The sequence below is a fragment of the Diadema antillarum genome, unplaced genomic scaffold (assembly GCF_040938485.1).
Source record: "Diadema antillarum isolate AM-2024a unplaced genomic scaffold, OU_Dant_1.0 scf00000035, whole genome shotgun sequence".
Lineage (NCBI taxonomy): Eukaryota > Metazoa > Echinodermata > Echinoidea > Diadematoida > Diadematidae > Diadema > Diadema antillarum.
The window spans coordinates 1,967,403-1,982,258 of NW_027270924.1; the positions used below are offsets into that span (position 1 = coordinate 1,967,403).

Genomic DNA, 14,856 nt, shown 5'->3' on the forward strand with positions numbered 1-14,856 from the left:
TGCAAATAACAATGCTGAAATCTTGGAAACAAAAGTTATGATGGTGACAATGAACAATGGATGATAATCATATAATCATGTTGAAAAGAAAAATGACTATATACCGGTAATGAAGAGTAATGGTTGTGCCTGCAGCAATGATGATGATAATGATGATGATTTCTAGCAGTGACAATGATGAGCTTTGTGTGGTAGATGAGATGTTGACTGATGAAGATGATGATGATGAAGATGATGATGATGATGATGATGATGATGATGATGATGATGATGATGATGATGATGACGACAGTGATGTTAAAAGGTATTGATGACAATGATGATGAAATCAAAGGCATGACAAGATGATGGAGATAACTTGACATTGATGTTGGTGATGATAATGATGATAAACTCTTGCCTAAAAGGAACATAAATGCAATGCTCAAAAGAGAATGCAGAGTTTGGAGATTAGTTTAAAGGGAAAATTGGAAAACGGGCAAGAGATACCCGACAGGCAATGAATGAACAAAACATCCATGGGACATTCATACTCACAGCACAAAAACAAACTGGTAGACATTCAGAGTAAACATACAGTAACTCTCCTAGTATTTTCTTTGTTATTAACTATTGTGTGCTTACATAATACACAACAAAACCCTATCTCTTTAAATTAGTCCTCAGCTGGTAAAATCATACCCTTTCCTTCCTGCATCAACAAGAATACTTAAAATGCCATGTATGAAGAACAAAATCAAAAGATAACCTATACTATAACAATAACAGGAAGTAGGCTAGTGTTGAGTGTAGAGACCAGCAGAGATGATTAGAGGTGCACAGATTATACTGTATACGCCATATATTTTGCGAGTCTAAATTTTCGCGAATCGGGACTTCCCGACATTTTCGCGAGTGGTTAAATTCGCGATCGTGGAGTCATGGACTGAACGGAGTAATGTGTACGTGTACGTCACATTCATATCTGCATTAGAGTCAATATTTTCGCATGTTTTTAATTTCGCGAATAGTAGCTGACTCGCGAAATTCGCGAAAATAAAAACCTCGCGAAATATTCGGCGTAGACAGTACCCAAAATGCATAACAAACCGACATCTATGTCCCTGTAGTAATCTTGCCAACCAAAAGTTCTGACAATGTGCTATCCATACACTAGCCATCTAATGCATACAGGCTCTTTGGGAAGTTGCTGCATAGACTTAATTGCTAAATATGAAAACTCCATTTTCTATGGTGAATCTATTTCATCAGAGCATAAGAAAAGCTGGTTGAATACTACCATTCACTGACAGTACATAATTAAAATCCCAGCTTTAATGAAGGCTTACATTTTGCAAAACAATCCCCCCCCCCCCCCTCCCCCCATCCATTCCTCCAGAAATCATTTGGTGCAAGAGCAGTTAATCACAGGGTTAACTGTTATCAAGTGCATTTTCCACTGTTTTGGTTAGACATTCATCAGTGTGCTATATTCATATGTGTTAGGTCGGCCAAAATGACACGGTGAAATAGGGATTTTTAAGACTATAAAAATTTTTGGGAGATTTCATTAGCATGACGAAATGTGAACAAGCTCTCCATCTCTTGGAGAATATTTACCAAGAAATAATGGAAGTGCAAAGTAAAGAGTCTGATGAATTCAAGGCAACGTTTTCAGTTTTGCAGATCTAAATTGACATCCCGTTCACAGTATTACATACATCTCTGACTGCAGACCAGGTAGTGAATAAAAAAAGTGTTATCCATACTTTTGTCTCCCTTGGTTTGCCCCACTTTATTTTAGTTGAATTGGCTTCCACTTTGTATGTGCAGTCTTAACCAATTTGAACAGCTACATTCGATTTTCCATGTCTGAGAAACAGCTACATTCGATTTTCCATGTCTGAGAAACAATCGACAGTGACTATGAGTCACATATTGCATCTGCAAAGAAAGAACACTCTATTGCGTTTTATATGCAAATCCGTTCCTGTTCCTGTGTCATTAAAGAAAAAAAAATTAAAACATTTTTCGAACTTTCAGAGAGTGCACATGCTTCATAATTAAGTGAATTAACTATCATGGGTAAGTCAGCCTTTATTACATATTTATGCTAATTTTCAGCAAAATGTGTGGATGTATGCCAAGTGGAAATTTGGCATAAAACTAATTGACACAATTCAGAACCCAAGAGTAATTTGAGGAAATCAAAAACAGAAAATGAAATCACTCACAAATGCTTTTCTTTCATAACTTCATGAATATATGCATGACAGAACATAATAACTTTAATGTAGCATATGCCTTTGTAGATCAGAATAAATAAAAAAATTCAGAACATCACATTGTAGGCACTAAGTCTCCACACTATAAAAAGAAACATATCAGTTCAACAATGATCACACCTGTCTGAGTACTCTGTTTTCACTCAGTGCAGTGTTATTCAGCAAGTTTTTGTATTCTGAAGGAATTTTTCTTCTTTTTTTCATCAGGAATCTGCACAACATTCACCTGAAGAATTAAAGTGAGCCAGATCTTTTATCTATCTCTCTCCCTCTTTCTCTCTCTCTCTCTCTCTCTTAAAAAAAAAGAAGAAAAGAGGGGGCTGATTTCATCATCAGAACTCTCTGTTTGGCTTGAACAGTTGAAACAAAACCTCTATTTTGTCATTTTGAACTTCTTCTTTTTTTTTACAAAAAAAAAAAAAGTAGCCAGCATGGGCACAGTTCTCACTTCTTGCACACGCCACAAAAACAAATATAAAAAACAAGAAAAGACTAAAAAAAAATATACCAAAATGCTGTTAAGATTTCAATATTAGTACGGAGTGCAGATTAATCATTACTTGTGCATGCCATGCTGGAGAAAAAAAAACAACAAACAAACAAAGATCTATTCATGGAAGACATGCAGGTTGTTATTACATGCAGAACCATCCTATCAGAGTCATTTCTATAACCATTTCAGAGACTCTTACAGCATAGCCTTCATACACTTCAGAAATGATAGGAAACACTGAACAATCATGTCCTTATACTGAACAAGTACAGCACAATTCCCTTTTTCTCTGCAGAGGGCAGCAAACAACAAAGATATGGATATACTCTTTTAATTCAAGATGAAATCTATAGAAAGATATGACAATGAATTGTGATATATTCCTCTGATTCATAAAATTATCACTTTCCGGTGTCCTGCATCAGACATTATAAGCATAAGAAGCACAACACAGAATCACACTTTTAGACATTTAAAAGCCTGACAAAACGCACGATTTGAGAAGAGTGTTTTACCAGAAGAGAAAATCCCTCATAATATAAATCCCTCATTACATATAATCTCAGCATCAAAGCACAAAAATGCAACCAGTCATCAGGAAGGCCCTGATAGAGACACAAACCCTGGAGCTGAGAGGAATGCAAAATAAGGCGATTTCAGCAAAATTTACTACAAAAATTGTAATTTGTTGAAAGATCCATAGTTTCAATCACTTCCTGTCCAAACAAAAAAGCCTTCAGGTGTTTTGTTGAACAACATCTTCCAATTTGTCCAAAGCAGATTCTTTAATTTGTCATAGAGTGGATGTCGTATTGAATGAGATTAAGTCAATGAGAGATGCTGGAAAAACTTATCAATTCACAAAATTACCAAACAAATTTGAAATCTCGATCATTTTGGGTGTTGCCTTGTTTTTTTTTTTTTAATACTCTTTTTTTTTTTTGAATTCCTACCTTCATAGCCTGAGGGGCAGTTACAGCTGAAACCGTTGACCTCGTCATTGCACGTTCCTGCGACACACGGACTGCTGGCGCATTCATCGATGTCGACTGCACAGGTTTGTCCTTCAAAACCTGCAAATATTTAGAGCACGGAAGTAATGCTTGTGCACAGTTTTGGTGGGGAAAACATCTCTTATAGCAAAGAATGACAAATAGCCATGCATACGTATAACAGGAGTAAGGTGAGAGGTGAGATTTATCAAAGATTATCAAGTATATAACATCATTCTCTTTCTGTACACTTACTTGTTGAAACATTTTTCACATCATTGATTGATTGATTGATTGATTGATTGATTGATTGATTGATTGATTGATTGATTGATTGATTGATTGATTGATTGATTGATTGATTGATTGTTTGATTGATTGATCGATCGATCGATCGATCGATTGATTGATTGATTGACTGATCGACTGATCGATTGATCGATCGATTGATTGATTGATTGATTGATTGATTGATTGATTGATTGATTGATTGATTGATTGATTGATCTATTTCTACTTGGCATTTCTTCTATTTCACAGTCACATGAATGAAGGCATCACTTATAATACGAGTATTGAGTAAAAGTCTTAAAGGCAAACACCATCAAAAGACAATATAATATGTACCTTCTCTAGCTCTCTGTGTTAAATACATGAATACTCTTTAGGATCAAATACGATCATACACCATTCGGGCACAGTTTCAAGAAAGTTGTCAGTCTCTGACAATTTCAGAAAAATCCTTGGTTTTGATTGGCTGAGAAGCTCTGGTCATTGATTGTTACTATCAAAACTTGTCAGAGCTGGCAAAATTTTCATGAGATGATACCCAGGTACACATACAGTTTGTACTGCTGTTAGCATGGCATGCCATCAGTAAGCTTCTGTAGCTATGTTTTGTAAATGCTGATTGAGCAGATCCAAGAGTGCAGAACAGGAATTATGCACTTGTACAAGTACCTGTATTTATATCTAGGAAAATAAATTTAGATCTGGAGATTTGACTAACATGTGAATGTAGATATTGGCATTAAAAGAAATTGAAATATTTGAAAAGTAAAGCAATGTCATTTGATTCAGGTATGGCAAGGGCTAACCAAGCAAGCAAATGAAAATTATCTAGGAGAACAGAACAACAAAATGCACACCTCTACACGGGGACAAAATCAAACAACCCTTGATATGCACTTTTGACAATGGTGTTGCCACAACATGCTATCATTGTTTAAATACTCCTAGCAGACATGTCTATTTTGCAGCACTCTTGTAACACACTGGTAAACAGCGGATCAAAAATATGGCTTGGCAAGATAACCAGAAAAGTACAAAGCACTTCTACACTTTCGCAATGTGACTGAAAGCAAGAATATTGGAATGATCATCACAGTAAGACCCCGTTTACAGTGCGGGGCTGGGCCGGGCCGCGCCCGAGCCGCGCCCGAGCCCTACCTCAATTGCGAGGCCGAGCCCCGCAATTTTGTCCGTTTACACTGCCGGGCTCGGCCGCGCTTTTGATTCAAACCTTTCAATATTTTGTCGTAGTGGCGCTCTGCTTGTAAACAAACGCAATTTGGTATTGTCTGGTTTTTCAGACCCTTTACCAACTGAATTCCGTGGCGACGAAGTCGCCGTTCAGGCAAAGTCCTTTGCCGAAGGAAAGAATCCTTTGCAGGACAAAACCACCTTAAACTATACTAGTTTTCGACGTTGAGGGGGTTAATATCCTGAATAGCGAAATAATACAGGTATCTATAGGGGGTTTGGAAGCCAGACTAAAATTGGCCGCTCATTTGGCCCAGTTTGCGTTTACACTGAGAAAAGGCTGGGCTCGGCCGCGGCTTGGCCGCGGCCGAGACCACCTCCAGAGCGAGGCCAAATGCGCGACCAATTTTGGCCTCGCATTTGGCCTTTTGCGCGTTTACACTGAAGCAGGGCTGGGCACGGCCGCGGCTCGGCCGCGGCCGAGCCTCGCACTGTAAACAGGGTCTAAGACTCATCACAGATTTCAATACATTGTATACTGTAAAAGTGGATATTTTCGCAAGAGTATTTTTTCGCACTTGGCTGGATAAGATGAATTTTGCATGTGTTTACTGCATACGCCATATATTTAGAGAGTCTAAATTTTTGCGATGGGGCTTCCCGACGATTTTGCAAGTGGTGAAATTCGCGATCATGGAGTCCAGTACTGAACGGAGGAATTGTATGCACGTACGTCACATTCATATCAGGATTAGAGTCAATATTTTTGTGCGCCTTTAATTCTGTGAAAAACAAAAACCTCATGAAATATTTGGCATATACAGTAATTCCACAGAATCAAGACATTAATCAGTAGGATTTATGACAAGCAATAATATTTGCCAGCTTTTTATTTTCGTGCCAGTTTCTCGTCTCATGAAAATTTCCACACCGCAAAAATTTCCGCTTAAGGACACACGAGAACTACGTGAAAATGATCTTTTTCACCACCCACCTGCTGCACACACACAGTTGTACTCAGCCACCCCGTCCTCACAGGTACCACCGTTCTCACACGTTACCCCCAGGCAGTCGTCGACGTTGGCGTCGCACAGATCTCCCTCGTACCCAGCGAGGCACGTGCAAACGTACGTCAGCTGCTGGTTGTCCGACATGCATGAGGCCCCGTTCTGGCACGTAACGTTCTGGCAGTAGTCGGTCTCGTAGGCGCACCTCGTCCCTTCGAAGCCGTCCACGCAGGCGCACATGAAAGCGTCTGTGCCTGGCTGGGCGCTGGGGTCGTCAGTGCAGGTGCCACCATTGAGGCAGGGATCGCCAGCGCACGTGGCAGACGTCTGGAACGATATAGGCATCGGAAATTTTGTAAAGGACAAGTTCACCTTAATATACGTGTGGATTGAGTGAATGCAGCAATATCAGCAAAACACATCAGTGAATGTTTGGGGAAAATCAGACAATCTTTTCAAAAGTTATGAATTCTTAAAGTTTCTGCGCAGTAATTGTTGGATTTCTAGAAGACTTCTAAGGAGTACGATGTCACATGCATAGAATGAGATAAGGAAAATAGAACAAAAATTCCCACAAAATTTTTTGCAAAAACTACACATTCCCTTGACTTGTAACTGATGATGTGACATTACTTCCCTTCCCTTCTGAAAGAGGCAAGTCGGTGCTCCTCTATCATGCAAGAAAAGTGAAAATATTTTGCATAGTTTCGTTATTTTTTTTCTCTATATTGTTCTATGCATGTAACATCACAAGCTTTTGTATAGTATTCTACTCACCCAGAAATGTTGGCAATGAAATTTCAAAATTCATAACTTGTGATCAGATTGTCCACTTTTCCTCAAACTTTCACTGACATGTTCTACTATTATTGTTGCATTCTCTCATTCCTTATGTATACTAAGGTGAACTTATCCTTTCATGGGCAGCCATCTCCATCAGTGTACCCTCCAAAGTCCGCAAAATTTCCTGTGTCCTTAACTCTTCATATCAACAAAATGGGCACGACATGTCTGCTTGGACAAGAAATGGCAAATTATAGCACTCCTTGAAAGTTTGTCAATTTCTGCCAGTGCATTTCAAACCAAATAGCATTCCCTGGTACAGAGTAGTTTACTTCATATTTTTTCAAACCCATTGATGAATGGACATGACATGACTCATCTCTGTCTTAACCTATCACATGATTTCTCCAAACTTATTGACACCTACACATGGAAGATATATGGGCTACGTATGTGTCAAGATACAAATGTAACTCTGGCTGGAAGTGGTATTAGATGTATTCTTTTCCTCAGCATCATAGAATCAGTGCAAGTGTTTGAAAATACTTGACTAAAAAAAAGAACAAAACATGATGACAAATCCATAATACTGGCAAGAAAGTGATTATCACCATCAAAATTATGCATTACTACAGCTTATTCACTTTTTCAAAATTTTGTTGGGGGAATAATTCTTCATCTTTTTCCTGTTGTGAAGAATTTTCAGGAATGTAGACTCACATTGAATTCACACATTCGTCCTGTGAACTCTGGTGCGCAGGAACAAATGAAACCATTCACGGCATCGTTGCACGTGCCGTCATTCAAGCACGGTGTCGACTCGCACTCGTCGATTTCTATGGAGCAGTTGAATCCTTCGTATCCTGGTAGGCAGGAGCAGTTGTAGCCATTCACCAAGTCATTGCAGGAAGAGCCAAATTGGCAGGGGTTGGAGAGACATTCATCGATCTCCGTCCCGCAGTCAGGGCCAGAGTAACCTGGAGCACACACGCAGCTGTAGGCATTCCAGTCATCGGTGCAGTTGGCACCGTTACGGCACGGGTTAGAATCGCAGACATCGGCACCGTCGGATCCGATGGTGACGCCGACCATCTCCTCCACAATGAACCGCTCTTCGACGGTGACGTTGTACGCCGACTCGTTGAAGAAAGGCAAGAGGAAGGTGCCGATCCGCACGTCGTTCAGGTTGCCTTCAAACGGCGTGTACATGGTGAAGTAGCGATTTTCAGTGAAGTTTGTGTTACCGAGATACACGGGTCCACTACCAGCGCCGACGATTACATCCTTTAGCGAACCCTCCTGCTGAACTGACACGGTATCATTACTGTCATCCAGTATCAAAATCACCTCAGATGACCCTATTTCAATTGTGACATCATGCCAGACACCATCTGCCACCCTGCTTGATGAGGACACATTAGCGGGGGTGCCAAGATCCAGGCGCACGAGGAGTCGAGAGGCGCGAATTTCTAGGGTGAGGAAGCGACCACTCAGGGAGTTGGAGGCGTGCAGCACAAGGCCGTCGCTTTGCCTGGTCCTGAGCATAAAGGATACCGTGTCAAGTTCCCTGGTTGCATTGATGGTGTTGTCATAGGTAATGATGCTTGACGTTCCATCAAACACTGCTGGGGTAACACCTGTACAGGAGGGGAAAAGCAAGACAAGTTTATCTTCAACCCCACATATGGTTCAGGAGGGATATATAACCTGAACAACAACAACAATAATTTTGTCTCTCTATCTGATATGAAAAAAAGATACTCAGTCACCTGAGTATCGCAAGTTCACCTTTCACGCAGTCACTAATCTAAATTATTCACAGCTCTACCAAAATTTGACCAGGTATTCTCAAGTTGAAGATGAAAATGTACAATAAGGGCCCACATTTTTTTAAGATTCCTTAATTTGGGGGGATTGGGGCCCCCTGGGGACCTCTGGGTGGGGCATGGTGCCCATTTTGATAAATTGACATCCTGATCCCCTAGGGATGCTACCTGCCAAGTCTGACGAAAATCCATCATGACGTTTTCAGGAAGAAGATGAAAATGTACAGTTCAGGCCCCCATTTGGACCTTTCTAACCCCCCCCCCCCCCCCCCCCCCTGCCCCCAAGAGGGGCACCCCTGGATCTGCTATGAACAAACTTGAAACTACAGTCATTAATGTACTCACTCATAGTATTACCTTAGCTCTATAACTTCTGATTCCAGAGAAGATTTTGAAAGATTCCTTCATTTTGGGGGTTTGGGCCCCCCTGGGGGCCCCCTGGGTGGGATATGGTGCCCATTTAAACAAATTGGTGGGGCATGGTGCCCATTTTAACAAATTGAGTTTCTATAACCCCCTAGGGATGCTACCTGCCAAGTTTGGTGAAGATGGGTCATGGGGTTCTCAAGAAGAAGATGAAAATGTACAATTTAGGCCCCATTAGGACCCCTCCCCACCCCCTCCCCTGGGTCCCAAGGGGGGCACCCCTGATTCTGCCATGAACAAACTTGAAACTGCAGTCATCAATGTACTAACTCATAGTATTAACTTTTATAGCTCTATCAAGTGCTTCTGGTTCTAGAGAGGAAGATTTTTACAGATTCCTTAATTTGGGGGGGGGGGGGGGGTTGGGCCCCCCTGGGGGCCCCTGGGTGGGGCATGGTGCCCATTTTCACAAATTGAGTTCCTAACCCCCTAGGGATGCTACCTGCCAAGTTTGATGAAAATCGGTCTTGGGGTTTTCAAGAAGAAGATGAAAATGTAAAAAGTTTACGCACGACGCACGACGCACGACAGATGCCGGACGCCGGACGAAGGGCAATCGCAATAGCTCACTTAAACCTTTGGCTCAGGTGAGCTAGAAACAGGAAGATTTAATCCATCCACTACAAAACAAAGAATCACGCCATTTTTTGACCATACTTGATGAAATTCTCTACATATAACAACATTTTGTAAGAACACTCACTTAGACAGCTGCCTACTTACAACACATGTACAGAAAGAACATTAAAAGGCTAATGAGAAATTTGGCAATAAAACATTGGCCAATACCCCTCTCCTTCATATTTTTCTTGAGTGCGTGTTCTCACATTTTTTTCAATACACTATTTTCCACATGTGTGTGATTTACAAGGAGCGATTTCTTCTTTTAACACCACATAAAGTTTGGGCAAGTGCTTCACCATACGCATTACCCTTTTGATCTTGAGAGAAGCAAGCCTTGGATGTAACAAGGGACTCCCCAATCATCCTGTACCTAAATAGAGTCAAACTTTTCACATGTGTAAGGAATTTTTCCACAAGATGCAGCAAATCACAGCATCACACCCTGCCACTGACCCCTGATTTCAAAACCACAAAGATGCGAAAGGACAGCATGACAATTGCCCTGAAGAAGCTGCATGCATGCCCTGCATACTGCCCTGCAAAATCTTTGGCAGAAGCCCAAACATGTTTCCAACAAATATTGATATTATATCCCATCCTGCCCTGTCACCTTCAATGAGTCAAGAAATCATCATAATCTTTTTTTTTTTTTAACTTAGCGTAGAATTGAACATTCACAGCATATCGCATTTGATTAAATTTCATACAATGTTCCTTGAAATACAACTTTTAAAGGTAAAATTTTAGCTGGTGTTAATGAATTTGCTCCCCTCGACACTTGATTTTATAATGAGATAGATCACAATGACAGACATTACAATTCTTGATGTTCTCGGCTACATATTTGCACACTTTTCATAATGAATATTATTTTCCATCCATCCTCACCCTAGCAGGACTCCTCTTTAGAAAAGCTGCAAAGAAAAGACCCCCTTATAGCCCCCTTTCCAGGAGACTTTCATTACGTCTTGCCTAAATAAGATTGTGGCAGTATACAAAATACAAAGAGGTGGACTTTAAATCTAGGTGAAATGATTACGAATAAATGTCGGTCATGTTGAGGAATGCACATTGATGCCTTCCTCTGTGTAATGCCCTTCCTGTCCTTACATTCAAATCCTCCGTCTCTGTCGACGCAAGTTGCCTCCGAGGGGCAGGGATCCGTGGAGCAGACCGTTTCCAGGGAACAGTTCTTCCCCCCGTAACCATTGGGGCAGTCGCACTCAAAGTCATTCCAGGTGATCTGGCACACGCCCCCGTTCTCGCACGGCTCCGGATTGCAGGTGTCGTCGCTGTTGCACATCTCCACCACGCCGGAGGAGCTCATCGCCATGGGGACGGAGTTGACCTCCACTCCCGGCAGGTTGTCTGGCAGTGGAAAGAACTCCAGGGAGTAGTTATTGAACTTCAGGTCCCACAGACAGCCTTTGAAGGGTTCAGAACCCTGGACGATGGCCGGTAGCGAGCCGTCAGTGAAATCGGGCACACCGCCCACAAACATCTCCCCAAAAGAGCCTCCAACTGGCAAGGCCGTCGTCTCGGACGAGGATGAATCCAGAGTGAGAGTGACCGAGCCTAGCGCCCACGTGAGTTCGAGGGTGTGGTACCTGCCATCCGACACCGCCCTGCTGACGCGGAGACTTTGGTTGGTTCCCCCGGAGGACACCTCTGCAAGGGCAGTGCTATTGTCCACGACCAGCGAAATGTAATCCGGGCCCGAGGCAGCAAAGAAGAGCAGTCCAGCTGCCTCCCTGGTGCGAAATATGACTCGTACGATGTGCTCATCCACAGAAACAGAGTAGCCTGAGATGTCAAAAATGGCATAGCTGGTTGTGTTCTCATAGCTGAAGGTGGCTTGAGTAAAACCTGCAAGGGGGAAAAAATAAGCATGTTCCATGTTGAGTACAACTATGTGCTTATCCAATTAAGAATGCATCTTAATTTCAGATTTATTTATTTTCTCTTTTTTTTTTTTGGTCTGCTTCTAGGTGAAATCCCTACATATACAGTAAATTTCAGCACCCCTTTTGGATTGGCTTTAAGAATGAACTTGGTTTTGTATCATGAACTTGTTACCGAACATTCCCTGAATTAAATAAATTGAGCTAATCAATTATTACCATGTAAAGTGTATCTTTTGAGTTTACAGTGTCACAAAAATTTACAAAATTAAAGTAACAAGTATCACCGGTGCTCTGTCTTGTCCAAACTGATAACATCAGCATCTCATCTGTCTAATTGGGTCTACTGACTTGTATATAAACATTTATTGACTTTCCTTTTACAAATGAACTTGAAAACAATGAATTACATTCTCAACTACTAAATAATCAGCAAATTAGCAAAGATGTCTTCTATGGAAGAAGGGGTTTTAATGGCTGGGCTTTAAAGTACAAAAGTGAATTGTATCATTTTGGTTTAAACCATTGGGAGGATTGTAACGTCATGACATCGTCAACTCATTTAATTCACATAGTTATGACTAATAATCACTCTTGCATGAAAACACATGAAAAATGTAAAATGCCAACATTTTTCACTTTAAAACTCATTTTAACCAATAATTTTTCTTTCTGTTCATTTGATTCTGTCTCGTTTGTACTAACGCCCACTTCATCTTGAATAACAGTTCCAATTAAGTTACGCTCAAGACTTACTAGTTTCACAGCTGAAAGCTGTGTATCCCAGTTGGCAGTCACAGGAATAGGTCCACCAGAGATCGGTACAAGAGCCCCTGCCGTTACAAGGATCGGGCTGGCACTGTGCCACCCTGCTGCACCCGACCTCGGGATCATCCCCTGCGCCGTTCGACAACAGCGGATTTCCGCTGTCATCTCCAAGGAAAATGTCCCGCATGCAGCCAGTGAAGGGCATGTTGTCGGAGCCAGCGAGGTCGTTCGATGTAGGGGCATGCCCGAAGTAGACAAAACTGAAAGGCCCGATATCCTCACTGAAAGTCACCATGTCACTGCAGAGACCCGCGTCGCATGATTCAGACGTGACATTCAGGGCCATGTGTGAGCCAGAGGACAAACTTACTTCCACGGTGTGCCACTCACCATCATTCAGGCCGGAACCGATTTCGATGCGATAAGGGGAAGGGGCAGTACTATCTCTGACGCTTAGAGAGAGTCTCCCTTCCAGCAGTTCAAGAACTAAAGTGTCGCCGAATGAACTTCCCAGGAGCAGATGACCGTTGGGGATAGTTGTAGCAAAGGAGAATGTGAACTGGAAAGGAGTATCTGTAGATGAGAATCCATAGCGCAGATACTTGTCTTCTGTCCCTCGGAAACTAGATGCTGTGTTCACGTCACACAGGTTTCCCGTAAATCCCGCCGTGCACAAGCAGGTGAACTCTTGACTGCTCTGAGCCTCATCATAATACGGATCGCAGGTGGCACCGTTCTGGCACTGGGTGTTACCGATGCAGGCAGTCAGTGCCACGTCACACTGGCTGCTACCCCAGCCCTCCGTGCAGTGGCACCGAAAGGCATTGACCAGGTCCTCGCACGTGCCGCCATTCCTGCATGGGTCTGAGGCGCACTCGTTGATGTTGTTTTCGCAAGTCGTGCCGTCATAGCCGGCGGTGCAATTGCAGGTGTAGCCGTTGACACCGTCGATGCACTCGCCGTTCTGGCAGGGCATGGAGGCGCACTCGTTGATGTTGATCTCACAGTTCACACCACTGTAGCCTGCCATGCAGACGCACACAAATCCACTGGCATTTGAATACTGGAACACATCTGGGAGGTACTGCTGATACGGGCTGTCATAGAGCGTCTGGTTGGAAAGTTCAAGGCATGTCCCTCCATTGTCGCAGGGACTCGAGGCACATTCAGGAATATCGATCTCACAGTCCACACCCTCATAGCCATCGAAACAGGAGCAGTTGTAATACTTGATGCCGTCGACACAAGTGGCATTATTTTGGCAGGGGGAGGACGCGCAGTCATCAATGTTGTCGTCACAGAAGAGCCCCTCAAATCCTGTATCTGTGCAGTCGCAGGTGAAACTACAGAGAAAAGACAAAAACAAATCATTTCATTGGATTCACAGTCACAGCTACATACCTCTCATATGTTTCACAAGAAAAAACAGCTACAGCTAACAAACAATAAAATTTCATACTGCCACAATCATATCTACAGTGTACTACCTTTCCACTTTGTGAATTATCAAGGGTGGCAATTTCATATAAAACAGCTTATTACAACAAAACATGAAGAAATGGATAGTTGCATAAACACTGATCAATTCAGTGCTTATTTATGTCGATGTAGGGCAATTTTTAAATCAGTTGCAATAAAAACATGTCTACGAAAGAATTTCATCAATTTTAATAAGGGGATAGTTTATGCTTCTCCCATTTGAACTTGCCTTCTCAGACTATTGACTAAATGCCCTTGTATGAATCTAACCAAATTTCTAATATCATCATAGAAAGCTTTAATTGCAATAGAAAGCTAAAAGTAAGTTCTCAAATATTACAACCCAACACGAAGCAAAATTATTAGTATGGCATTTAGAATCATATGTATACACGTAAAAATATCTCCCGGAGGAGTTGTCAGCTTCAGAAGACAACATGGCCGCTTATCAGTACAAGGGAACTTGGAGAATGGCATAATTATAAAATATACACTATACCTGGGTATATCTAAACATCAGTGCTATCAAAAGGCGATACCTTTGAAATCACACTTGAACATAAAAGCAAATCAACACTGACAGATCTGTGCAAATTTGCAGGGGTAGCAAGAATTTACAGAACAATAAAAAAAACCATGTCCATTACGGGGCCATCCAAAAGGAAAAGAATGGTGCAACCACTTGAAAAGCACAACAGCACTAACACAGCGAGAAGGGGGAGGGTGAAGCAACAGCGCAGATGAAAGGGAATACAAGAAAAAGAGAGCGACCACATCACACAGAAACTTCCAACAACTTAAACTAAAAACT

The 14,856-nt window shown here is 41.9% G+C and overlaps 1 protein-coding gene across 2 annotated transcripts in view; it reads right to left on the reverse strand.

The window, feature by feature from the left end:
* LOC139744147 (protein crumbs-like) overlaps positions 1–14,856 on the reverse strand; it is a 41,992-nt gene that overhangs the window by 14,245 nt on the left and 12,891 nt on the right. The window contains exons 5-9 of one of the 2 annotated variants that reach the window (XM_071654603.1): positions 12,555–13,909; positions 11,008–11,763; positions 7,742–8,658; positions 6,226–6,565; positions 3,711–3,830 (exon numbers count right to left, since the gene is read on the reverse strand). In XM_071654603.1, coding sequence (XP_071510704.1) covers positions 3,711–3,830; positions 6,226–6,565; positions 7,742–8,658; positions 11,008–11,763; positions 12,555–13,909 — 3,488 coding nt within the window. The remainder of the gene's footprint in view (positions 1–3,710; positions 3,831–6,225; positions 6,566–7,741; positions 8,659–11,007; positions 11,764–12,554; positions 13,910–14,856) is intronic. The other variant, XM_071654611.1, reaches the window with a different exon arrangement.